General features: G+C 36.4%; 1 protein-coding gene and 1 long non-coding RNA gene across 8 annotated transcripts; one reads left to right on the forward strand and one right to left on the reverse strand.

Moving 5' to 3' along the window:
* Positions 1–1,078: 1,078 nt before the first annotated feature.
* LOC111334707 (uncharacterized) lies at positions 1,079–17,488 on the forward strand. 5 transcript variants are annotated; one of them, XR_002695262.2, is made up of 5 exons: positions 1,080–1,306; positions 1,446–1,508; positions 3,003–3,095; positions 7,761–9,274; positions 11,096–11,742. It is a non-coding gene; the product is annotated as an uncharacterized LOC111334707 (long non-coding RNA). The 5 variants fall into 5 exon arrangements; XR_015990623.1 differs by lacking the exons at positions 1,446–1,508; positions 11,096–11,742 and adding an exon at positions 10,566–11,089 and having other exon boundaries at positions 1,079–1,306; XR_015990622.1 differs by lacking the exons at positions 1,446–1,508; positions 11,096–11,742 and adding an exon at positions 17,255–17,488.
* On the reverse strand, positions 15,403–27,275 carry LOC111335436 (ammonium transporter Rh type A). 3 transcript variants are annotated; one of them, XM_088730321.1, is made up of 11 exons: positions 27,024–27,275; positions 26,449–26,632; positions 25,632–25,927; positions 25,092–25,255; positions 24,256–24,393; positions 23,981–24,114; positions 23,114–23,295; positions 22,876–22,949; positions 19,566–21,941; positions 19,219–19,298; positions 15,403–15,496 (listed from the first exon to the last, which is right to left on the reverse strand). In XM_088730321.1, the coding sequence occupies exons 1-9, from the start codon at positions 27,193–27,195 to the stop codon at positions 21,804–21,806; spliced, it is 1,482 nt and encodes a 493-aa protein (XP_088586447.1). In that variant the 5' UTR covers positions 27,196–27,275; the 3' UTR covers positions 15,403–15,496; positions 19,219–19,298; positions 19,566–21,803. The 3 variants fall into 3 exon arrangements, with proteins under 3 accessions (XP_088586447.1, XP_088586448.1, XP_022797068.2); XM_088730322.1 differs by lacking the exon at positions 19,219–19,298 and adding an exon at positions 19,378–19,431; XM_022941333.2 differs by lacking the exon at positions 19,219–19,298.
* Positions 27,276–27,777: the final 502 nt, after the last annotated feature.

Raw genomic sequence — 27,777 nt, forward strand, 5'->3', positions numbered from 1 at the left:
TTACAGAAGAAAACTGAGAATGCGCGAGATACTAACGTAACAATCGATTACAGAAGAAAACTGAGAATGCGCGAGAATACTAACGTAACAATGGATTACAGGAGAAAACCGAGAGTGCGCGAGATACTAACGTGACAATCGATTACAGAAAAAACTGAGAATGCGCGAGATACTAACGTAACAATGGATTACAGAAGAAAACTGAGAATGCGCGAGATACTAACGTAACAATCGATTACAGAAGAAAACTGGGAATGCGCGAGATAGTAACGTAACAATCGATTACAGAAGAAAACTAAGAATGCGCGAGATACTAACGTAACAATGGATTACAGGAGAAAACTGAGAATGCACGAGATACTAACGTAACAATCGATTACAGAAGAAAACTGAGAATGCGCGAGGTACTAACGTAACAATGGATTACAGGAGAAAACTGAGAATGCGCGAGATACTAACGTAACGATGGATTACAGAAGAAAACTGAGAATGAGCGAGATGTTAAGGTAGCAATCGATTATAGGTGAAAACCGAGAATGCGCGAGATACTAACGTAACAATGGATTACAGAGGAAAACTGAGAATGCGTGATGTGCTAACGTAACAATCGATTACAGGAGAAAAATGAGAAGGCGTAAGATAACGTTACATTTGATTATAGGAGAAAACTGAGAATTTACACGATACTAACTTAATAATTGAATACAGGAAAAACTGAGAATATTCGCGATAATAACGTATTTAATCGAATACAGAAGGAAACTGAGAATGCACGAGATAGTAACCTTACAATCAAATTGAGGAGGAATTTAAGAATGTGCTACATACAAACATAACGATCACTCAAATGAAGAATTTATTAATCAATAATTATGAGTGCTTCAAACTTGTCATAAAAGTATTTATTTCTCTATCAATTTCCTCTTTTCGTTGATAGTTTTTTTACGAATGCCATTTATCGATAAAAATCAATTTACATCTTTTAGATTAAAAAAAATTTAATCGCATATTCAAGAACTCTCAAGGAAATGCCTTTTCCCGTCCCTCAGTACCGTTTAGTTCCCAGGGGCCTCTTGGTTTTCAAAATGGCGGGTTTTGTGACAACCGAGCAGTCCCTGGGGTCAAGGTCTTGTTGGAATTGCACGAGAAGGACGAACATGTCTTTAAGTTTTTACTCATTTTACCATCTGTCATACTTTTTGTCCAATAATAGCTCACTTTTTTGAGGGCTTGAGTCTGTTCGAGAGGCAGAAGTTTACAAATACCTGGATTATTCGGATTAGGAAGTCTTGTTTACTTCTACGAGGTAAGACTTGCATCGCATTACTTTGAAGAAAAATTGAAGCTTAGCAGCAAGTTTATAGCAACATGGAGTTCATTGAGCTCCAGAGAGGTTCTTCTACATTTACGGATGTACAACAGTTATGATTTATTTCTCACTTTAGGTTGTGATTAAGGAATAATGGAGACTTGCAAACTCCAGGTCTTTGAAAATTAAGAATTGATGAGTAAGTTAAAGTAGCTAGAAGAACTTTTACATACAATTCGTGTTTAGACATGGTGGAAAACTACAAAACTAGCGTCATTCATCCAAGGCTGCATGAATGCCCAACGCACTGACTAAGGTGGTTCCTTATATAGGTGTTTATACACTTATTATAAGTGATCTCTGCATTTATAACTCCCAACAGAGTAATTATGGACCCCTGACCTTTTTGGAAATTCAAAACAGTCTACTCTTTACGATAGGTAAACTCAATGAAACAATTGTGATTTTTTTATCATGATCTTAACTCTTTCCTCACCTCCTTGGGAAAACTTTCCAGCAGTGAGCAATAGTTTTATGTGTGGAAAAAAAGTGTAAAAAAACAAAGAGTCATGGAAGAATTTTTCCGATGTTTACATGTGAACATGATATGATCACTTTAAAAGAGAAATGTTATCATTTGTCTCAGAACATGGTCACTTGGGATGTGGATCACAACATTTCGACTGCATACTGCTAGTCTTCTTCACATAAAAAGGTGAACTGAGTATGCATTACCTTTATGCTGTTGTGCTCAGCTATGATTGGATGGAATTCCAGGGCTGTAGTCAGTGCATCTTTCAGATCAGGTTCCCTTTGCAGTCTGCTGCCATATGGCTCTCCTGCTGTTGTGATTTTTTGATCTTTGGCATTCAGGCTACTGAGATTTCAATTTGACTGTCTTTGTTGATGTTGTCAGGGTGAAATCTTCTGGTGAATTGCTTCTTTCACACCTGAGGAATTCCATGCAATCACAGCTGAGCACAACAGCATATAGGTGACATGTACTCAATTGACCTTATGGCCTCAAGGAGACTAGTAGTATACTGTTGAAACCTCGCAATCCACATCCAAAGTGACCACACCATGAGACAAGCAATTACATAATTATCTCTTTTAAAGTGTTATTTACCACAATGACTAACCACAGCCCATTTTATGATGATATGATTACTGAGTAAAATTATCAGCTCATGGATAACTGAACTCTTTCTTCTGAAAATATTCAGATTTCCAAAAACGTTTGAGTTTGCTAGAGAGGTCAATCCAGATTTTTGTTCCTGCATTACAGATGATCACCGTTGTTGATCATTGAGTTCCTATTTGTGAGGGGCAGTATTTTTTTTTTAAACCACTGAATGACTCACTGACTGACTGATTGACCAATAGACTGACTGATCCACCTACTGGTTGATTGACTGATCTACTAACTGCCTACCTTCCTGATTGATTCACAGAATATGGTCTCTAAAACCAACAGAAAAAGTAGGGGCATTGATGTGTCTGACTCCAGTTAAACATTAATTTGTTCCCTACATTTCTTTTGAGATATCTTTAGGGAAAAGACTTATGGTTAATAATCTGTAAGCTGATAACTTTACTCTGTCAATAATCATATTAACTTCATAGGTTTACACCAGACAATGTAAATGGAATTCTTAAAATTTCTCAAGTGTATCTGTTTATTTTTATTCAGGAGCAAAAAGGGATACGATGGTGATAAAAGGAAACAAAGTAGATTGATGTCTCTGACCCTCTACAAGAAGACGGCACTGAATTATTCAGATAGGTAGGCAATGTTATTTTAATGGCTTGTTTTAGTGGTATATCAAGAAAAAAGCAAATAGTCTGGCAAATCAAGACAGATTTTACTTAAAGGTGTGCAAATTTGTAGACATTTACTTTTTATAGTCTCACTTGTATTAGCTTAAGAAGCACCAATTTAGTGATCACCCTGTATTTAGTAGTCAGTTGTCAAAATCCCAAATTTATTTCCCCCTTAATCACTGTAATTTCACCAGCTCTGTTAAGCAGTGACCTTTATCAAGTGGTCCCCTCTATTAAGTGGTCACAGTCACCCTTTACTCAGTCCTAACAGCCTGTTTTTATTGTCTTTTAACTGTATTGAGTGGTCCCTGAATGAGGGACCTCTTAATAAAACCTAGAGCAAGATTTTGTACATTAAGTGGTCAATTATGGAATAAAGTGGCACTGTTTATTGTTTATTGTTTTTTTATAATACTCCTAATCTAGACCTTATCTTTGGAACCTGTATTAAGCCATGCCATTCCCCATGGGTGACCACTTAATATTGGTTAGACTAAGATACAATGAAATATATGAAGTTCATATATTTTGAACTGCGGTATTAGATACGTATGATGCACGATCCTCGCAGTAGATAGCACTATTTAAGCAATAGCAAAAATCAGACCTGAAAAAAATCAGGCCTGTACGGGGTTTGAACCACTGACCTCTGTGATACTAGTGCAGCGCTCTACCAATTGAGCTAACAAGCCAACTGGGAGCAGGCCGTTAAGTTGATTCGTAATAAACCCGTGAAAGTGATAAATAAGATACAATGAAATATATGAAGTTCATATATTTTGAACTGCGGTATTAGATACGTATGATGCACGATCCTTGCAGTAGATAGCACTATTTAAGCAAGTAAGTAACTGACACTGGTGTCTGAATAATTGTTGGCGAAAATAGACTGCATTGGTACCACACTTCCTGCAGTCCCCTCCACAGCCCTAATTTACACTTTTCACGCAACACTCTCTTTCTAACATTACCTGACAAGATCAAACAACAACCTGCTCTTAGGCTATATTAACACTTATTGCTGTCTCTTCTTCAAAAGTTGTTATAATTACTACTCTGGCTCTACCAGAATCAGTAATTCAGTTTGTTTTTTCCTGCGCAGGAAAATGCACAGTAGGCATTACGTAGTACTTTTTAGTTGAGATAAATTGATGTGGTGGACATAGCCCAGGAACAAGGTTGAGTTTTAGCATTGAGTGTCCGTCAGGCTTGAAGCGCTGGGCCAATAACCAGGCTTGTTACAGTTTATACTTATCTTTCGAGTGAACTTAAATATATTTATCTAAAGTAGAAACCTAATACTATGAATCACTTCTATTGTTAATGTACTGATGAAAACAACAACCCTTGGGAACAGTAAAAGTTTATTGGCTGATTGTTTAAATTTGATTAATTAATACGATAGTCTCATTGTAACTGTTGGTGATTGGATCCATCAGTTGATTAATGTAGCAGATGAAACAACTATGCTTTTCTGCCAAAAAAACACTTGTGGGAGTCACTGCTACATAAATTAAATTTCAATCAGTCAAAAAACTTGCGACCCATAAAATGCCTTCTGTGATATATCATTTCAAGGCAAAAAAAACTTCAGAGTTTGTTATTAGATGTAAGCAGGAGAAATCCTTGTAAACAAAGTCATTGAGTTTAAATGCAAATTTTTATTGAGTGACCCTGCATTTCCTCTGGCAATTTTAGTATTTCCAAATTGTCATGGATGGCATCAACTTGTTCCAAAATCTTAATCTTCATAACTCTCCATGTTAACAAAGAATGAAAAGCACTCAACAGTGATTTTGCTAAAACAGCAAAGCCTTCAATTCCAACCAATTCAATTCAATCCTCTGAACCACAAATCTGGCCTGAATAGAGGCTCCAGGTAGCCTCTTGTTCAGTAACAGATAGTTGCCTCAAAATATTTTCTATATAATTTTATCTCTAATAGCCTCTGGACAAAGATATTTTTGGGTCTCCTTTCTTCGAAGAAGTGAAAATAGATTGAACAAAGAGAAAAGTGTCATTTTTTAAAGCATAACAATGTGTTCTCCTTAATTGGTTGTTGCCTATCTGGACTTTGCCCTGTGCATGTAAAATATGTGATAAAATGCAGGTTGTTACAGGGAATTGACATGCAGTGGAGTAAAGTCCAAGGTAGCTAAAAGCAAATTTTATTGGTAGAAAATGTCTAAGCATGTGAGAGTTGCGTGGAAAAATGACTAACTGAACCATTATGTTCCTTGTGAAATATTTTTCAGTGACAGAGGTAGAATTATGTCATAATTTAATGTTGTTTACTGGAGAAGGGAATTTCTTCTGAAAGAGTCTAGTCCATACTGGCAAGTAAAAAGTAAACACAATTGTAGTGGGAAAGTATTGCTTAAACAATATTTAATTCATGGAGAACTTTTAGAAGCAAAAAGAAACAGATATTTGGCAAATATAACTTGGTGGTCTTTTCAACCTTGAAAAAAGAGCAACCACAAGGCAAAAAACAAGATTGTCAAATTGAATCAAATATGATTCATGCAAATGCCTTGCACAAGTTTTACCAGAGTTAGCAAAACTAGCCCTTCCAAAACAACATGCTCTAGTGCTAAATTTGTGTTAGGCCTTTAGCTGACAGTGTGTGCATTATAAGTGAATAACATGCACATTTTAACTTGCAAATGGTGGAAAAAAATTCCCTGATGACCTTTCTAATCCCAACAGATCATGGCAATGAAGTCCTCGCAAAGGACAACCATTACACTGTGTAGATGAGCTCACAATTCTTGTAGATGTCATTGTTACCTCGTTCTTTAAGCAAAATTCAAATTGGAATCACTGATTAACTCATATATAGCAATGAAATATCCCCCACTTGAGAAAATGAAATGAAGTAAGCATAGGATTGTGTCAACACTAGTTAAACTTCCCCTTTCTTTTAATTATTCTTTCACTTCAAAAGCACAGAATTATGGGAGCACTAGTTAACAGCCTCGATATATCATTCCTCAACGTTATGAGTGTGGGACTGCAGATGCACGAGTTTAATGGCCATATCATTTCATTATTCTTCAACTTCAGGAAAGCTTGAATGTGGTTTAAATGTCCTCTCTTTTAAGATTATTTTTCGACATTGGGAACATGGGAGCAATCCATTCATAGCGGTCAATAGTGGCTGGGTATTCTCGAAGTTGCTCCCATCAACATCTCAAGCAATATTTGATTCAAAATTTTTCTCATGTTCCAATCAGTCTCCTACAGAACAAAGGATAACCATAGTCATTCAATGATCACAACTCCACTGCTTTCCCGACACAACTAATATGTTTCCTTAATTTGCGAACCACTCTCCCCGAGTCACACATTGATTCACTGAAATTTGAAGACCTGTCACCTGCCTGATGATCAGCCACAGCATCAGCTAGTTTCAAAAACCGCATACGTAAGCATGACCTCAGCTCCCTATTAGATGATGGCTACAGGGGCTGTGCTCTATGTACTTCTTAATTCATTTCCTATTTTTTCATACATGATATGACTTAATTTTATTCTTAAGTAGGTAATATTCTTTGTAAATAATTTTTATCCATTTTATTTGTGTCCCCACATTAGTATGGGATATCTCCCAAACTAGAAGGTTCTTTGACACGTTAATAAAGTTTCTATCTATGTATGTATGTATGTATCTATCTATCTATCTATATATATATATATATATATGTATATATGTATATATATATCTATCTGTCAAACCACAAATTAGCAAGAACACTCTGATTGGCACAATACAATCTACTATCTGATTGGTTTGAGATACAACAAAAGAAATGCACCAATCACATTGCTTTGAGATCCACCAAAAAAAAATGTGTTAATCAGATTGCTTTGAGATAGTCATCAAATTGCACTGTTCAGATTATTTACACCAAAATACACTACTCTATGTGCTAACGTACAGTTATTTTTTTGAAAAAAGTAACTCAAGAATGCAGCAGAAATTATACTTCAAAGTTTAGGCCAAGGCTTCAGATATTTCCTTTGTAGCAATTTAGTGGACAGGGCTGGTGATTGTGGATATTATTTGAATTACAAATAGCAAAGATGCTGGTTTAAGGGATGATTATAATTGGTTGAATAGTAATTTTTCTAAGTGCACTGTAGTTTTCAGTTAGTTATATTTTTCTTAAATTTGGGTTCCATACAATGAATGTTTTGTTTAACATAATTTGTGAACATAAACAATTTAAGAGTAAGATTATTAGATAGCTGATGATTTTAATGTATTTTCCTGGAAGGAGTTCCTTATAAAGTCATTTCAGTTTTTTTATATTACAGAGTCTTATTATTACAGAATACATTGGGAATTTGATTGTAGTCTTAGATGATTATAGTGTTTATGAAGTGTTTGAGAGAGTGCTTATAAGCTGTTTTAGCATGAAGTATCACACTGTCGCAAAAAACTTTTTGCCATGAAAAGTTCACAGAATCAACTAAATTTTGGTAATATGCTCTTATTCAATGATGGTGTTTATATGAAGACTAGAAGGAAGAACTCTTACATCGTCCTGTTATGATTCTTCAATATTTTGTGAATGTTATTTAATATGCCTGTGTAATTATGTTTTCCTTCCTTCCTTCCTAGGATAAGAAAGATACCATCTGCCTCTCTTCCTGGATCTTATATCATGCAGCTGACATATGTGAGATAAGTACTGATTTAAGTCAAACAAAAAGATGATATAATAGGTAATGAGTCTAAAATATGCACACAAGATACATTCCATCCTTTTTCCTCGTGGTTTGCGTAGTAGTAGGCTTGAATTGAAATTGATTTTTTGGATTTCAGCAAGGGTAACCAAAGTAGACCCAAAAAATAGTCAGTTCACCCACAAAGGAGTCATGTTCATCCAACAAATCTCTTCCTGAGTCTGAATCTGTGATGCAAAGAAAAGGTCCCACCAAAAAAGGAAAAGGAAATGAAGTGAGTGTGAAAGTGTTTTGGCCACTGAACTGTCTTTATGCGCTGAATGGAGAGTGGACTTTGTACAAGAGATAGAAGACTAAGGGTTGACCCACCAAGAAGTCAGTGTCACTTAACAAATCTCTTTCTTGGTCTTAATCTGTGATGCAAAGACTTGGTCCCACAAAAAAAGGAAAAGGATATGCATTGAGTGTGAAAGTGTTTTGGCCACTGGACTGTCTTTATACGTTGAACATAGAGTGGACTTTTGTACAGGAGATGAGTAACTAAGAACTGACCCACAAAAGGAGTCAGTTTCACTCAACAAATCTCTTCATTAGTCTTAATCTGTGATGCAAAGACTTGGTCCCACAAGAAAAAAAGGAAAAGGGTATGCAGTTAGTGTGTTGAATGTTTCAGCCACTGGACTGTCTTGATGCGCTGAACAGAGAGTGGACTTTGTGCAAGAGATGGGTAACTAAGAACTGACCAACAGAAACTTAACCCCTTTATTCATTTGCCAAATTTAAAGGTGGGGGTCAACTCTAAAGTTACAAGAAACGTTCTGAGTTTCTCCTTAGATACCAAACTTACGCAGTTTCTGACGAAGATGGTATCCCGAAATTTGGTTCCTGTGAACTTCTTTGGCCCCTAAGAAGCACCCCTAAGCCTCTCTGGAGTAAAATAATGCCTGAATAAGTGACTCCGTATTTTAAGTCAAGATACATCAGTGTTTCTGGTGGGCTGTGATTTGATTCAAGGTATCAGCTTTCTGTTCCCTCCAAATGATTGCTTTTGATGAATAAGCTGCTTTGGGGAAGATCTGACTTTTTTGTCTTTTTCAAATGTAGTTAAGAGATAATCAGTCTTACCAATAGAGATTTTTTTATGCTCCTTTAATAAAGGAAGATAAAGATAATTTTACTGAAAAAATACAGGTAGTTACCACAGAACAGAAGACAACAGATTAACAATATAGAGCATATTTGCAATTTATGGTTGATGGGTATTTTCTTATTGCTGGTAACCATGCCACTGTTTGTGTTGAGTTTTGGCTCACTTTTCGTTTACACTATTATTTTTTGTTATCCAGGTAAAACCTAGTACCTAGTCTGAGGGCTGGTCAGGAAAGATGCTGGTGCCGACTTGCAAGTTATTGTGCCGGATGTTTTCTTTCAACAACCGAAACAAACTTGGTAAGTTTCTAGGTTAATTTAGCAACAGGATTTCCTGACTAACTCGCTAAATCAAATCTCCAGAACTACCGGTAATCCAAAACACTGATTGGGGCGCTAAACTTGAGAATGTCTTGTTTATTGAAATTTGGCCTGGTAAGGTTTACGTAAAGAAAACGAATGAAATGAGAACTTTAAATTTTCGGGGAGGCTTTTAATCTTGTTCAGAATTTTCCAAATAATTGAAGTGAATGTACAGAAGAAATACTCCTGGTTCATTTGGACTCTAGCCACATGTAATAGGCCATTGCAGAAACGTGAGAGGACTGGGAGAGAGTGTGGTTGTTTTCCATTTGTTTGAAAAACTAACATATTCAGATGAAAGATCAACTAAATTTGAGAGTCTTAAGCAAGAATAGAAGTATTTAGAGGAGAAAAATGGCAAAATGACAGCCTTTCAAATATCACCTAAAATAGAGAGTTTTTATTACACGACTCGGGCAGTCAGAGGGCCAATAACTAAAGTCAGCCAATCAAAATGCTCTATTGCCGGTCAATATTCTCTCAGTATTTAGAGGAGAAAAATGGCAAAATGACAGCCTTTCAAATATCACCTAAAATAGAGAGTTTTTATTACACGACTCGGGCAGTCAGAGGGCCAATAACTAAAGTCAGCCAATCAAAATGCTCTATTGCCGGTCAATATTCTCTCAGTATTGGACCGGGCACCGTCCCAAATGGCCCCGAATGATACCGCACTTGTGTCCCTTTGAACTTCAGTCGTATAATAAATCTCTTATTAACCAAGCTTGCTCGGGACCGTACTGGAAGAATATCGGCCCTCGGTCTTTCTTGTACAGACCTCGCTGCGCTCGGTCCGTACTGTCAAGACCTCGGGCCGATATTCTCCCAGTACGGCCGTCGCGCTTGGTTAATAAGATATATGTATCGATTGGGTAGACAGGGCAAAAAATTTTAAGCGTTTGTATGGAATTTTTGCAACTTTTGCAAGGTTCCAATTTGGACACTTTTCCACTGAAAACTCTCAAACTTGGCTAGGTAGCTTTTCATTCAGTAACTTTTCAGTTGAAATGTTTAGATTTTCAATGTAATCAATTTAATAAACTCGTCCCAGTCCTCTCACGTTTCTTCAATGGCCTATTTATTTAGGTATATTTTCTCAATTCTGTGTAATTTGTCTTTTTCAAAGAGATCTACTAATTTACAACTGCAAATAAGTTGAAACGTCGTGTACATCCACATAGATTTTCTGTATTGTCATATGAGAGGACGTTTTTTTCCTTTTTGGTAGCATGAAGATTGAAAGTTTAGAAATAATGCCATGGGAGATGAGCCTGGCAAGTGGAATTTCGTGATATTTGTAACGACCCTAATTTGTCTGTGTATCACAACGTTACGTTGCGGCTCATTCTAAGTTCTCTCTTTAACAAATGGTAAACACCACAGCGTACACTATTGAGTTATGGATGCACGCGGGAGGTTGCTAAGCACGAAAGAAGCGTAAGAGTCGTTCGAGGCGATAGCCGAGAGCGACTCTAGCTTCTCGAGTGCTTAGCAGACCTCCCAAGTGCATCCATAACTCAATAGTGTACGCTGTGGTGTTTACCATTTGTTTTATAACATAACATTGATACATTGTAGTTAAAGAGTTCCCTTTTATTTAATAAATCTTACGCGACCAGAAAAAAACAAGCGCGCGCGTAAAAAGTCTTTGCATTTGCTCACGTGAGCAGCGTACACCCATGGGCAAATGGGGGACGCTAAATTGACTAATCAGAGCGCGCGCTTTACTTTGGTTATGTTATAATTATCGCTTCGCAGATTTCATGAAAAGTGAACACATTAAGAAGCCAAGGAGAAATGTTATCCCTGGAAGGAATGAAAAATTGGTGGTCGATCTCCTACTGTCTGCTAGACAGTTGTTTAATTATTGATGAAAGTTGTCTTCTATGTGGTAACAATATCGTTTAACACGCATGTGTGTTAATACAAATATTTTGTTACAGAAAACGAATGCGTTTGAAATTAATGTCTCTTCCACAAGGTAGATAACTCGTAGAAATACTTAAAAAAAAAACTGTTCTTAGGGGTGGGTGTGGTGGAGGACGGTCGACAGGTAACTTTTTTTATTCTTTTACATTAAGTTGTACAAGTAGAAGGGTAAATGTACAATTCCTTCTTTTCTTCTTTCCTCAACTTCCTGTTTTTCTATGATCCTTGATGTAAAACTATCTTGACGTTCTTGATACTGAAAGCAAAAGAAAGAAAAAAACTATAATTAGAAGGCTACTTTTGGCACTGATTCAACCAACTACATTTATTCAAAACACTGACTGAAATCGCAAGAAAGTAGAACCTCGAACAAAAGGACTTTGAGTCGTCGTCTGATAAAATTAGAGCTACTATTGTAAACTAAGTGAGAGGGATGATCCTAAAACAGAAGGCAATAAATGTACAGTTTCACTCAATTTTGTTTCTCTTATTTTTTTTTTTTTTGAGTTCTTTTTCTCTTATCGTCCGATAGTGTGAAATTCACTCTTGGTATATGATTTGCTCGTTTTCGTTGCGTTTTGCACGTGAATTTTCTGTCAGGCTAAGCACTTTTGAATTCCGTATTATACATTCAAACTACCGTACAAGCTAATAGTAAAAAGAAAAAACCTAAACATGCCCTAAAGAAAAAATTTTATTACTAACAAACAATTGGTTTGCTAACTGTGTGTTCAGCACGTCGAGACAACATTTCAGACGAATTATTTTCAATACATTAATCGTTACATTATGCTGGTTGGACAAATCCTGAGGCGAAAAGAGCAGGAAGATCAAATTCCAACAATTTCATCAAAGCCAAACAGTGGGGGTTTTTTGACCTTAATTAAATTAATGAATCGTGAGGTATCTCTAAATTGAGTCTAGGGCTAGGATCAACCTATCTTTGGCCGAACGTCTTAATTTCCCTGCAATTATTACAGCGCAATCTGAACTATGGAGCAATTCTCTCAATGTTTTAAAGTGAACATGTTACACGACCGAGAGTTCACCGCTGGGACCTTACACTAAATCGCAACATCCCTCTGACACACAAAAGATGCACAACTTTCTAACCTGCAATCACTATTGGCTTGAAACTTGCAATCCAAGTTCACATCACTAACAATTCCTCCACGAATGTAGTCTTCAACGAAAAATTGTTCATCTGCAAAAAAAAAATTGGTTCATGAACAAGAAAGACTAACAAATTGGCCACATAAGGTACCTGAAGCAAACCACGGCAACGAGGACATAAGACGTGATAAAACAAAAGATTTTACGAGCAGAGCAAAAGCTCAGCACGTGGGTTTAAAAATTTGGTACATTTCTTTGTCCTCTGCAGAACAACAACGTGAAATCACCAAACTGTGTGGTCTGAGAATAGAGACCCAGGCAGCAAATAACTTAAGTTTCCATTTGGAGCTAAATGAAGCTCACCTACCTTATGCTGAAGTTGAGGTGTCATGCCATAAGAGACGGTAAACACATCCAGGCATTCGCAAAATCATGTTTGAAAAGACATGTTCCTCAGATTCGCCCTCCTGACTCCTTAGGGGTCCTTAAGGTTTTACTTGATAATTTATGGCAAAGTTTCATTTTATCTACAATGGAGAAATAAAATAACAAAGGAGTAGAATTTAGTCGAACACAACTCCATCTCTGCACTAAATTTGTCTCCAACTGTACTCCATGTCACCACCCTGGAGAAAAAATTCAAATACTAACCTAAAAATCTACACTGATCAGCCAAACACTTTACAGTTGCTTGATTTGTAAGTTCACCCTCATCAATTTATTTGCCCATCACTCCTAAAACCATATCTTAAAATTTTCCTGCCATTTTTTTTACTCCATTTTCTTTCTTTTTCATTCACCATGCGGAAGTTGATCACCTATAGACTGGCTGGTTAATATTTTCAAATTGACCGTATTTTTACAGACTTAAGTTAACAATTACCAAGTCAAGTAAAATTTTGCTTCTTATTAAAATTGTCCTTTGTACTCTCAACCATTAAATGCTATTTTTTTTTTTTTTTTTAATATCAATCAGTCACAAATGATATGGCTAATACTGGAGTTCAAAAGGTCTATTGACCTATCATAGAAGAGAAGCAAAAAATTACTCGTCAGTCAGTTAGTCCATCACAGAGTCAGTCAGTCAGTGATCTAGCCATTCACCCAGTTAGGCAGTCACAAAGCCAGTAACTTAGTCATCCCACCAATAACCTGTTCCAGGCATTCAGTTAGTAAAACAGAACAAATTAAATGAACAATGTGATAGTAGCAGCAGAGCAAAAGAAGGAAACAGGTTTGGGTCAAGTCACATAGCCTGACCCTAACCTACCTTGCTTTTTACTCCATTACTATCCAGGGTTCTTGCTAAGTTTTATCATAGGAGGTAAAAGAAAAGAAATAGTTGGTAGCTTTGTTACCCCCTCCCCCCCCCCCCACATGCTGGGGATGTGAGGGCTGCATAGGCCCCCATTGAGGTGACTGTGAGGAATGAATTTGGCCAAAAAAGCAGGATCTCTTCAACATATATTGTATTTCAAACCAATAACATGTGATAGATATCTTCACAACTTTGGTTGGAAGAAGACATGTAATGTTTTTCCAAAAATTGAAAAGAAATTGTTGGATAACTTTGGTAAATATTCCAGTCCCAGCTCTCAGTGAAAAAGCTAGCAACCTTTTCTTGAATGGCTGGTGAATTTAAGCAGTTACTGGCTCTTAACAAGAATCCTGCTATCGCGCCTGATTTTACTGACTGAATGCCTGGAACAAGTGATTCAATCAGCTACCAGTCCAATGTTGGTCTGTTGGCCAGCCAATGACTGTCACTTATTCAGTGAGCCAATCAGTTCAAACATCTTTTGATAAGTCATTTATCTAGTCTAAGTTTTACAGTTAGACAGTCAGAGCTAGTCTACTAATGGGTAAATTATTCAGTTAAGTCCATCAGTAAGTCAGCCATTTGTCCAGTCAGCAAGTCAGTTCACCTATCCATCACTAGGTCAGAGTGTCAGCCATTAACTAAGTCAATCTATTGCTTGGTCCATCATTAGTCAGTTATTCATTCAGTCAGCCACTCAGTCTATGAACAGTGCTTGATTCAGTAAGTCAGCCAGCCTGTCAGCCCACTAGTTGTCACTTGGTCAGTGGCTTGGTCACACCATCAGTACATTAGATACGTAATTACATGTAGTAAGTAATTCAGCCATTTTAGACATTCTATCAGTCAGTTGATTGGTCATTTGAATTCAGTCAGTTGGTTACAGTAGTCAGTTAGTCAGATCATCTCTAAATACCAACTGAGGGTTTCATCCCATTTTTAATTTGCCCCTTAACAGGAAAAAGAACTTTACAACCCAAGAAAATCACACTAAAAAAGTGTAGTATTAGGACAGTAGTTTGTTCTCACTATAATATATTGTCCTTGGCAAAAACATTCCAAGAAACCAGGCTTGAGTTAAATTTTTCTGATCCGTTAAAATGCAAATCACTATCTAATCCTTTTTTCCAAGATTAATTTCAAATTCTTTAATGTCAGTAGTAACTGGTATGATCTGAGTACAAAATTTTAGGAAACAAGTAACTGCTTTGATATCAGTCTTAAACACAACAATTTTTGAATTGCACGAATTGACTTCAACTTACTTGTTGTACAATGTATTACTGAACATTTGAGTTACAAGCAGAAGTTTACGGGCTGATCAAGCTTAGTATTATTTCACCTAAAAGGAACAATGTCATGTTTTTGTTATAAAAAAAAAAATTCAAAGACAAGAAAAGCTAAGTGGCAAACTTCGTATATCTTAGTTACGGGCAAACTTTTCTTGGTATGGGTGATCTTGTAGGGGCAAACTTACAGAGGGGTGAAACCTATGTAAACCTCACTCTATAAGTCAGTCAGTCAGTCAGTCAGTCAGTCAGTTGGCCAATCAGCCATTCAGTTAGTCCAATAATTAAAAATAGGTAATTACCAGTATGGACAGTATGGACCTCGGTCCGTACTGTCAAGACCTCGAGCCGATATTCTCCCAGCACGGCCCTCACACTTGGTTAATAACATCTAATTATTCTATTTGTCTTCTAACCTGAATAACTGCATGTATGTATCACTTTCTAATACACTGCTGAGGAAGTCAGTCCACCATGTTCTCTTGTTATACATTGTACTCTTTATACCACCTGTGAAAAGAAACATACTATGAAATATACTATTAGATTAATTCTTACAAATGTTCACTGTAGGAGTTCTTATAAGGTACTGTCATGAGTTACCCTGGTTCTGTTTGTAGAATTATAGTGTCATTTTAGAGCCAATACATTTAATTTTTGTGAGTCTTGTGCATTTAAAGTGCTTGGTAAATCACAACCACTTGTGGGTAAAAACAAGTAATTGGATATAGATTACCTGAACATTATACCTATCATACCCTTATAAAAAGGAGAAGGGACTTAAATGAATGAGACAAAAAAAAAAAACCCTAGCCAACAGATGTTTGCAGCCTAAGCTGCACCCTCTCTTGAGCCTCCTGGTTCTGACACTCAACAACATTACATATATCTTATTAACCAAGCGCGAGGGCTGTACTGGGAGAATATCAGTCTGAGGTCTTGACAGTATGGACCTCGCTGCACTCGGTCTGTTCAAAAAAGACCAAGGGCCAATATTCTTCCAGTATGGCCCTCATGCTTGGTTAATAAGAGATTTATTATACGACTGAAGTTCAAAGGGACACAAGTGCAGTATCATTCGGGACCATTCGGAACAGTGCCCGGTCCAATACTGAGAGAATATTGACCAGCAATAGAGCATTTTGATTGGTTGATTTTAGTTATTGGCCCTCTGACTGCCCGAGTCAGGTAATAATGTCACATATTCCTAGCCCACTAGCTGAGGTTTCACAGGGTACAGTATAAGCAAGACTGCCAAACACCAAGGATAGCGAATCCTGCCTCATTTAACAATACAGTACACTGTTGCAAGTTTCCTTTACAAAAAAAATTACTTAATATGCAATATTTGAAGAGTAACCACCATAAACTTTATATCAATGTCAAAAAGTTATGAAATGCACTATCTGACAAAAGTCGTTCTGTTTTGGCTTGATCTAATTGTAAAGCTATTGAAGCTTTATGTGGGGATATTTTGGTATTCCTACTGGCTGCTTTGCAAATTTTGGTTAAAAAGTATGTGATATGAAACTATCCAGAAGTTGTGTGTGACAGATCTTATTTTAATTCTGCTTTCCAGCAATTTTGATTTCAAGGTTTAAATGGCTTGAGCTCCCCAGAACTCATTGTTGGTTGAGGATAAGGTGGAAGCAGTCAGACTGCTTCAGCCATAAGTCCTTATCTGTTTTGGTTTTGGTGCCATTTTTTATCCAATTTCTTTAACCCTTTGACCCGTTAAGAATGACTAACTTCTAATTTCTCCTTACAACATCACCTTGGAATCAAATATTCTTATGGACTTAAAAGTCCATAGGAATAAAGGAAATTATCACCAACTAAAGCAGTGGTTTCAAAACAAGCCGGTGACCACCGGAGATCCACTGGTCACTTGATTGTATGTCACTGGCTACTCTGGTCATAACAGTCTGCTCATGACAAACAATCTCAGCGTTATCGCAGCCGCCTACTTTTCCAGAGTCGGCTGCCTACTTTTCCAGAGTCGGCTGCCTACTTTTCCAGAGTCGGCTGCCTACTATTCCAGAGTCAGCTGCCTACTTTTCCAGAGTCGGCCACCTACTTCAAAACAATTTGAAACCCCTGCTAAAGTAGCTCTTGAATTTTAACAAAATTCTCCTTGTCAGTACCATAGGAAAAGTAAAGAGAACAGCACAGAGAATATGCATACTGATGTAAGGGTGTTGGGAATTCATACTTTTACAGCCAGTCTTCTTTTTTATTCTTATCCTTTTAATCTTTCCCTGTTCACAGTCCAGTGTAAATACACAGAGTTAATAGCAAAGATCACCCCATGGAAGTGAGATCAAGAGATATTGGTAGGGTTGAAATTCAAGGACAAGGATATTTTGCCACCAAAATCATCTCTGGGACATCTTATAATGGGCCATCTACACCTCAGCAGACTGAAGAATTCAGCTTGAAAATAAGTTTTTGTAAATATATCATGCACATTTCAATAATTATTAAATTTTTACAAAACTTTTCCTTGGAAGTAACCCTTGGTTTGACTTGGAAAAAAATTTTAAAAGATTGACTCCCAAAGGTCTACTATATCCTTAAAGCAAAAACTAATTAGGCAAGCTTCTGCAAATCTAGGAAGACATATTAATTCAAGCTTTTTCTAAGTTAACACCTATCAATTTTAAGACAAATATATCATGTAAAATACCACAGTTACCAGATCTAAAACATGCTTCACCAAGTTTTACATGTACGACAAACATTTCAAAACTGGTATCATTTGCAGTCTCCCAGAAGTTTGATTAATGTTTACATGGTTGCCACAGTCGTAGGTTTTTTTAAATTCCCTGACATCTGTCCAATTTCCCTGACCAAATGAATTAACAATTTCACAAATGAATTCTGATAATGGCCTCCTACTTCCCCTTACAGCCATCCTCTCCACCTATAAACTTATGCTTTCTGCAAGTCATAGACAGTGTATTGAAGTGTCTTGAACAAAAGCTCGTCTTTCAAACAGCAGTCTAAATCCCACAGGTATCAATGAACGCTTTTCATTCCAAAAATTTATTTGTGTTTTTCTCGTTGCCATGTTCCCACTAATCATGTAGCTCCATTTTCTGCCTTTAAAAGCACACACAACCCACAATTCCTCTATTCACTCCGACAAAGGGCTAACGCTCGAAACGTCAGCTTTTATAATCGTAACGGTGGCCAATTTACCATTTCAACTTTGTTGATATATTCAAATGATATTGAATTAGTAATTCCTTAAGTAACACGAAAAAAGATTGATTTTCTTGGAAACCAAACATCGTTCAATTTCATTAAACAGTATTCTACCATTTCAACATTTTTCATGTTCGTGAAATGCACTCAAGAATTACAGATGTAAAAAACCATAAATATAAAAATAGAAGGAAAAGATAATGCAAGAGTTCATTCACAAACCAAATCGAAATTGCATTACACATAGTAAAGATATGATGATCAAGAATCTGTCAGCTGTATTAAACAAAGAACATGCTTCACAAAGACATCATGAAAAGGAATGCGTAACAATCTTTTATCAAAATGGGGACCACGATAAAAGGAACATCACATGTGTTTAAAAATATTTCACTTTTCCCTGACTTCTTTCAAAGATGTAAATGTTCCCTGACTCAAAGTGGAATTCCTTGACTTTTCCCAGATTCAAAGAAATTTAAGACCTGTGGCAACATAGTCTAAATCAACTCAGCAAGAAATCCTTGAAAAGTAAAACCCTTCATATTAACAATAACATTTACCCCTTTGTTGCTTCAACAAAGAGCTAATGCTTGAAATGTCAGCTTTGGAAACTCTTCACGGTGGCTTATTCACTCTATTCACTCATGAGATGAAACCAAATTGTTTCAGTTTGGGCTTGGTGTGAATTTGAAATAAGCCAGAAAGTAAACTACTTTTCCAGGTACAAGGTTTGCAGAGTGGTGTTTAGGCAAATGCTATATTTCTGAAAAAAAATTCCAGATGTAACTGTCAACCAGTCTGCAGAATATAGTAGAACTCAATGAGAACTTGTCATGCAAAAAGGATTCTGTCAGCTGGTGAAATGTATGGTTAGAGAGGAAACAAATATCCATGCATCTGCCATACTTTGCAGACAGGTCTCTAAACTATTTGAGGAAGAGTAAATTTCAAGTGCTTCTCCCACATTTTATCATGACTTTGGCAAGTATATTGTTTCCCATTGCAATACACTCATGATTCCCTACCTGCCCAGTCCCCTGTGGCATCAACTTGGCCTCCAAGGATTTCAAACTTTCCGCAGATTTAAATTAAAGCTTTAGGTTTACTGCAAAGCAAGAACCTGAGAATTTTTACTCTGTCTGCTCTAGTTTAATATTCATTTATGCTATTTATTTATTGTTTACCTCCACGTTTTCCGTGCCTCCGTCACTCGTTTAAGTGGCAGGTTCGAGGTTACACTGAGGCGAGGCAGAGTCAAAATTTTACACCATTATAAGCCTTTGAGCATTTCGCCTCAATTAAAATCAATAAGCATATAAATACAATTCACTCTCTGTACCTCAGATAAAAAAATAGAGTAACCCGGGCTTACCTCTGGCATACATGTTGATGTGTCACATAGTTTCCATTTCAGAGTTTTTCAGCCGTTGTGACTTCACTTTTTCCATCCAAATCCCATCAAACAAGAGAAAACATGTACTTGAACATAAAAGGTGCTCAAGGTGCCGTTTTCCCTGCTCTTTCGGTATCAAAATAGGAAGTTCATTCAGTCATACACAATAATTATTTCAAAAGCTACGTCGCCATGTTGAATAAAATTAATTTCTAACTAGTTCCCAGGGTTTTCGTCTGACTATGCAGACGTGTCACGCTGCACGCGAGATTGCGCGGCAACACGCGCTCAGCGAGCAGTACACGTAACCCAACGTAGCTTTCGCCAAGTGAGTGGTCTCTTCCAGGGTAGTTCCAAGATGGTGAAGCTGACGTTGGAGCAATTATCAGGAGCATCTCCAATCCAAGTTAACCCTCAACTCCCAAGATCTGTTTATGAATTCTCCCCTCTAGCTGCTACAAATTTCTTTGTAAATTGGTTATGAGAATTTGGTGTTTGATCAAGGTTACAACTTCTACCTGATAAGTTTGAGTATTCTCATAACCTGTCTGCTGGATAATGTGTGGATATTATAGAGAGAAGTTACATGTTAATCACTTCTGAGAGTTAAAGGGTTATTAACCTTCCCATGAGGGAGCAGAGCTTTCAATATTTGTGGGACTTAATTAATATTCAGTCTTGGGCCCCCCACCCTTGGATCTTGAGTTCATATTTTGCAAGAAATAAAATAAGGAGAAATAAAATGAAACCAACACATTTGTTACTGAGAAAGAGTGCACTGCAACTTTGAATCATCCTATACTTTGTGGATCTCATGCCAGACCCAGACATAGAGATACCAGATGCCTACCTTTTCAATCATATGATCCCTAAGCTAATTCAGCATAACAATCCTATCAAATAATCAATGCTAAAATGGGAACATAACATATAAAGCAGGAGAAAAAGAGAACTTGTTTACATGGGATTTCACAAAGAACACCATGAAAAATATGAACGCAAAACATGAATAGATGAGCCATTAAAATGTTTATTTATAATGTTTAGTAAAGTTTAATATTTTCAATTTGGGTTTGCCACTAACTGAAAGTTAAAATAGTTCATTAACCAAATCCTATGATAAATATTTGGCCAATTAAATAAGCATATAATTCTTTTAATTTCTAAAGATCTATATATTTCTACTTTCTGCTAGATGACAACTTATTTAAAAGTCTTGTTAGGTATATGCTACCACTTTGTGATTTGTGAAAATGCCTGCGAAGTGAAAATGCTTGCAAAAAAAAACTCCTTTAAATTCTCCTTATTAATGTTTTCTTTGATGTAAAATATATAGACAAAAGTGACTGTTAATCATAATGAATTCCCTTTAGTTTTCAGGTCTGTTTATCATTCCTTTAATTGTTATGATTTTTTGGGTTAAATAATCTGGCCTAACATACACCTTACCATCCCTATAAAACCTTAAAAACCCTGCAACCCCTTTTTTTAAAGGATGAGAACAACATAATTATTAAGGAAAGGAAGGGGAACTGTATCCCCTACTTGACTATTCATCAACAGAAAAGTCCTAGCCTATTTTATGGAAATATGTCAATCAGTCTGCTTGATTCCGACTGGAATACCATAGACATGGGAATATAGAACTAGAATAAAACCCTTCCATTTCTGGATGTGATTATTATGTAAATTATCCTCAAAATCTACAGACATTACCCAGAAAATAAGTAACAAGAATTGCCAAACATTTCAGCATGACAATGTTATCCTGCCCCCTGAAGCAGATGGCTTTTTGGTTTCAGTTTACACCCTGACACATGTTTCTCTTCAAAAAAGCCAAAGTCTTAATTCTAGTTACTTTGATCTAACAACAAATTCTCCCTCACTACATAATGAAACGTACAACATCTAGAAGGGAGAGTTACAATCCAGATTAGCGTTAAATAATATAGTCATTGATCCTGTCTTTCATTTTAAAGACAAACAGCCTTTACTTGACATTTTCACAGATTGTAAAAGCAATGAAACATTCTTTCAGTAGCTGATAATGGAATTTCTTTTATGTTGAGTGAGAGAAAAATTGTTTGCTATTGATTGGCTTCTAAATTCTTTTATAAAATACAAAGAAGACATTACCCACACATTACAATTAGTACCTGTATTTTACAGAAGTACCCCATCAGTATCAATAAAGAATGATAATTGATAATGTTACTTTCAGACTTGACCATCAGCCTGTTCTTCTGATTCATTTTCTTCTTGTTGGACCAATGATTCAGTTTGTTCTGCCTGCACTGCACTATTTTCTCTTGGGGGATAAACAGTTCCAGGTAATGGTCGAAAATCAGACGGGACCTGTAAAAATTATACATAGTTTACATGTACATGACCAAACAGAGCCAGGTTTGCAAAGCTCTGAAGGGTGATTCAAAATGCTTCTTCATTTGAGAGATCCCAGCAGGAATGTTGTAGGTTAAAAGGTGGTTTCATCTCATTTCAAAAGTGATTCAATGTAAGAAGACTAAGTAAGTCAACATTTAATTTAGAATATATAAAGTACAGTTAAAGTTTTGTTTTGGACATTAATTCTCAGGTATATTGCCAATTGATAGCCTATCAGTGGCCTGTTACTTATGCATCAGCCGACAGTCAACCAACTGTGGGCTGACAGGTGCTTTCAAGGAGCTGTTCTTCACAATTACCAAAGCTCCTGGGACAGTGACCCAAAGGAAAGATACTGCTACTTACTAGGTAATAAATCTCTATGCAGTGTATATAATAGAACACTTTCATAAATGGCTGCCGAATTAATATTCTTTTGTTTAAATTTAAATTAGCCCTGCTGGCCTTGCTTGAGATAATGTATTCTTTTGAATTTTTTACTGGAGAATGAGGCCAGTAGGGCTAATTTAAATTTAGACAAAAGAATATTAATCTGGCAGCCATTTATGAAAGTGGTCTATACCACTAGGTTATATAAAATATGGAGGCTACTTTTAAAAAATTCCAACCACTTTCCATCCATGAAGATTCATTTAATGAAAATCTTAATTGACAACTAAATTAAGAGCCGCCTAGTGTCATCACGAGGCAATACTTTTGAGTAAACCTCATAGAGGGAAAAGAGGTAAGAGAGACTCCATGAGAAGGGGGATAGAAAAAGTCTTCCTCCTTCATTTTCCGAACACCTCTCAATCTAATTATCTCGTTTTTAGACTGCTTATTACAAGTATGTTGCACTTCACAGTGCTTGCGCATGCCCTTCAAAAACTGAAAAAACTACACTTACTTCCCAAAACTCTCCATCATCATACAGTGCCTCATCCCTAAGAGGATCAAAAAATGGTTGCTTGACAATGACACCTGTAAAACATCAAATAAATAAGAATGAGCTGTGTACTTAAAAATTTTATACTAGTTTGAAAATTCTAAACCAGTTTAAAAAAAATGAAACCAAAGGGAAAATTTGAATCACAACATATTACACTACTACCTACTAGTATCATAGCCTAAAGGCAACAGCTAACCTGTTAGGAGTCCACCAGCTATTGCTAGAGCTAATGTAACAGCTAGAGCAGCAAACTGAAATGCTGCTTGTTTCCCTGAACTCCACCCCAGGCCATCCACAGCATCTGGGTCAAACTTGACCAACTCAAAGTACTGGGTACTATTAAAAATGGGGGCCCTTGCAGGAAATACTGTATAGAGACTGAAAATAGGCAAAACCATAGTTAATAGTATGGCAAAACATATTAAAGTATGATGATTACTATGCCTTAAATCGAAGATGAAGTAGGAACGGCAAGTGGCCAATAAAAAGTTCACTGTGCTGCAGATTTGGTATGAACTATTGAACTGTAGAATTTGCAACTTAGTGAAGAATTTAAACTTAATTTGCCCTATCCTTTTAATATCAAATGGCCAACATATCATAACTTTAGCATTCAATGGAAACTATCAGAAAATCTGCAACACTGCACTTCTTTCCACGTGTGTATTCGTACATATGACAATTCAATTTTATCCTTTTTTATTTTTATATCCTTCTGTCATATACACTCAAAGTCAAGTATCTGGTACAGTTGTGATTAAATCACTCAATGGCACTGTTAAAATGATGAATATACAAATAACTATTCCTGACAGAATGAAGATTCGTTATTAAACTCTTAACTCATCAATATTGAAGGACTGGGTGCCTAAAAATGCCTCTTGAAGATCTTCAGCCAAATCAGAAATAGATGCAAAGTAATACCACATCAAATACAAGGTTGCTAATATTATTTATTCCTATAGCTTGAACTATCCTGAACAAATATATGCAATTAATAGAATAACTAATCAATAACCATTACATGTCTTAAATCAGCAAATCATTTTAAGCTGATCCCCACCTTGTTTTGTACAGTTTATAACCAGCAATACTAGCAGAGATAGTTCCTGCTACAGCTCCCAAGATCCCTGGTAATCCATGCAAGCTATTTACTCCACATGTGTCATGAACTTTAAGCCTTCTTATGAGCCAGGGCTAAAAAACAAATTGTACAAAAATGGATGCAAAAGTGTACATTTGAACAGCATCAAGATGCAGTGAAAAATAAATTATTTCATTTCTAACAATTAATTCATTTGGAACCATATCAGACAAATAAAATTGTATGCTTAATACCTGACTGTATTTGAAGCTGGAAGTACTTAAAGCCCCACTTACAAACCCAATCAACACTGCACCCCACGGCTGAATTATCATGGGTGCGATTGTACCTACAGCCACACCCCCTGCCAAGCTGGCATTTTGGAGATGAACCTGTAAATATATAGAAAAGATGATAAACAGAAATCAGTTAGATCTCTATTTTCAGAACTAACAAAAGTTTGGATTAAGTCTTTCCAATGTCTAAATGTCAACTCTCTAAGTGGAAAACTAAAATTTTCCCTCTCAGCTATTTCTAGGAATTTGTTGCAAGTTATGTCCAAATGTTATGACAAGCTTATAAATTCTGACTACAAAATCAGTTGATTAATCCTGTTTCTTGTTATCTGCCAGTTTGAAAGTGCAATTAGGTTGAGACAAAAACAGATTCCTTTTCCAATCAGAAAGCAAATATTTTACGCTTTATTTAGTCTATGAATCGCAACATCCATCCAAAAGATACCCATACATTTGAATTCACTTTTCTTAGAGTCATTGATAATAATCCAGTTTAGACAACTATGCCATCAATGAGAGAAAACCACTCTCTTGCATGCACATAAAGTTTTTTTTCAAAATTATAAACAAACCACAGAGTGCACAAGCTTTTGTTCAGGGAAACAACAAACATTATAACTCTGATAAGGGCCACAGTACAACAAACAAGTTTGGCTTTCCATTTTACATTTTGAAAGAATACTACCTCATACCATTTGCAAAATTGGAAGCATTGCTTTCAGTAAATCATTCAGATAATCAAATATAATGAACAAGCACAGTCAACAAACAAAAGGAATATTTTTAGTACTCACCATACTTAATTTTGACCCCTTTGTCATTAGAGCTGAAAATGCACAGGAGGTAACACAGCTGGTTATGATGGCGTAGTATGTATTTACAATGGCTCGTTGCCTTGCCACTCCTTCTACAAGCACCGCATTAAAACTTGGCCAGCAAACCCACAAGACAATTGTTCCTTAAATAAAAATAAAACATTACACCAAACTAATAGCAAACTTTCCTCTAAACAATAAAAGAAAATAGGGCAACATCTGAAATAAAATGGATCCATTATTTCACTGACTTTTTAAAAAAACTTTAATTTGAAGTCTCCCTCAACCTTTCCTATACAAGTCACGAAATCCAAACTCTCTCATGTAACTCTAGCTTGAAAAGCAAACACCATTTAGGGAAATCATCTCTGTTTGGTCTTAAATATGAGCTGGAATGTTCCACTAACATCCAGTACTGACTTTATCAAATTATGCTGACTCAGCAAAGCAGTTTAACAGGTACCTGTCCAATGCCCAAAGTTTGTATATAGATTTACCTCTTAATTTTTTTTAACTTACCAACTGTGGCAAAAAGATCAGATGTATATCTGGAAGTCTCTTTCTCATGAGCCACAATTTTGCTATTATATAACATGCGTGACACAGCAAGACCATAGAAGGCACCAAATGTATGAACATACATTGAACTACCAGCATCCACCGCATGGAAAACCCTAGTGCCTATTGCTCTGTTCGCAGAGTAGAGTATCACTTCAATAAATGATATAATAAGCATCTGGTGATGACTTGTTTTTCCAAGCAGTGCTCCAAAGGTGATTGTCACAGCCACTGCAGCAAGGTCACCCTTGATCATGCTAAACAATAAAAGCCAACAAGAACAAAAACAAAATAGTGGCATGAATAAAATTCAAGTATAAAGTCTTAACATTGACTAATTTAAACGGCATCAGGTGCAAAAGTTTCTGAAAGGTAAGAGCTATGAAAAACTATCCAACATCAATGTCCATTAAAGTACATGTCACAGAAAATTGGTGTACCTAGTAATTTACTTCTTGCTAGGTATATTAAGCAACAGATTGACAAGAGAGAACTGGTTTGAGCCGAGGAATAGACATAAAGAGATCAGCCCTTTCACCCCAGGAGTGATTAAAAGGGAGCTTCTCCACACAACATTGGTAACTTTTAAGCAGAAAGATAATGAGAAGAACTAAAATATCGACAGAGGGATATCATCTGATTGAAAAGAAATCCTCAGTGCTTTATTTGTGATAAAGTATGGTAGACAATGTAGAGAATTGACCTGCAGATCTTACAATCAAAAGGTTTAAAATAATAATCAATACTTAATTGTTATCACCAAATCCCTGTTTATTACCTATCTAGTCCGAGTTGAATTTTACTGTTCTGCATGTCCAAAAATCCTTGCATCATTGTAGACCACTCAATAACCAGTGCTGATATAAGGAAGTTATATCCCAGGGCACTAAATCCATATTTCTTAAGAAATGTCATGAGAAGTCCAAACCCAATGAAAATCATGAAATGCAGTCCTTCAAATACTTAATAAAAATAAAAATCAGGAGTTAATGCACTCAGAAAATCTATCAAGAAAGATAATTGGGGGCAAACCTGCAAAACTGTAGAATTTAATTTTTTAATAAAAGTTGTGGGAGATAAATTTTAGACAGACAAAAAATAGAAAAAGAAAACTAGGAAAAATTCCGAGATCGGACATTCAACTTTTTAAAAATTAAAATTACACAAACAACTGATGCAAGAAGAAAGAAATAGACCACTGAATAATTAAATAATTAAAACTGATATTATTTAACTTGGAAATATCATGGATTATAACTTTCCGCTGATAGCTCTTAATATTGGAGAGAAAAGAAGCTGTGACAGAATAACGAAAAATATCAAATAAAAAATTGACAAAAAATTTGAACGTACCAGAATATTTATCATGAACTGTGCCGCCCTTCGAGTTTTTTTCTGAAGCATTCGCTGGCAGAAGATCGTCACTGTAGCCAACGAAAACTACGAATAAAATCATTAACAATCCTTGAAGGAGAAGCAATAAGCCTGCAAATTTCCCGTGACCTCCTAAGCTTTGATCTGACATAGTTTACTAACAATATTATCAATATTTTTAATTCTTTGTCGATCCCAGCCGGTCTGTGCCGCCCACTGTTGGAAAGTCAGTGGAAACACGCATCGCAAAAGGTAGGTCATGTATGTGACATTACAATATACGTCGTTCTCCCTTTGGCTGTGTCTGTTTCTGATTACGCTAAACTTGCGCAGAATACGAGCGCTCTCGTGCTCCGCACTCGTTCCGCACTCCACTCCCTTCCAAAAGAAAAAAAAGGGGCTGTCCACTTAAAATTGATGAGAGGACAGGTCGGTAGGTGGCCGAACCTCTATAGGTAACCAGTCACCTAACAGACTTCACGGTTTGCGGGAAATCAACACGCCGACATCATAGGTTAACCACAGGAAGCCCAAGCTCACTACAAGAAAAGCGAACGTGACTCTTACCGTGTCGCGCAACAGTTTTAGCAGTTGAACACCAACATTTAGCTAACTCGCCGAAAACGCTTCAAAATGGCCCGAGACGCTAGGAATCAACAAAGAAAACAACAAGGCAATAAGGTAAGTCCATTTTATTTCAAAACAAGACATTTTTTTCCTCTCTTTTAAGGCA

Source organism: Stylophora pistillata, chromosome 8 (assembly GCF_964205215.1).
Source record: "Stylophora pistillata chromosome 8, jaStyPist1.2, whole genome shotgun sequence".
Lineage (NCBI taxonomy): Eukaryota > Metazoa > Cnidaria > Anthozoa > Scleractinia > Pocilloporidae > Stylophora > Stylophora pistillata.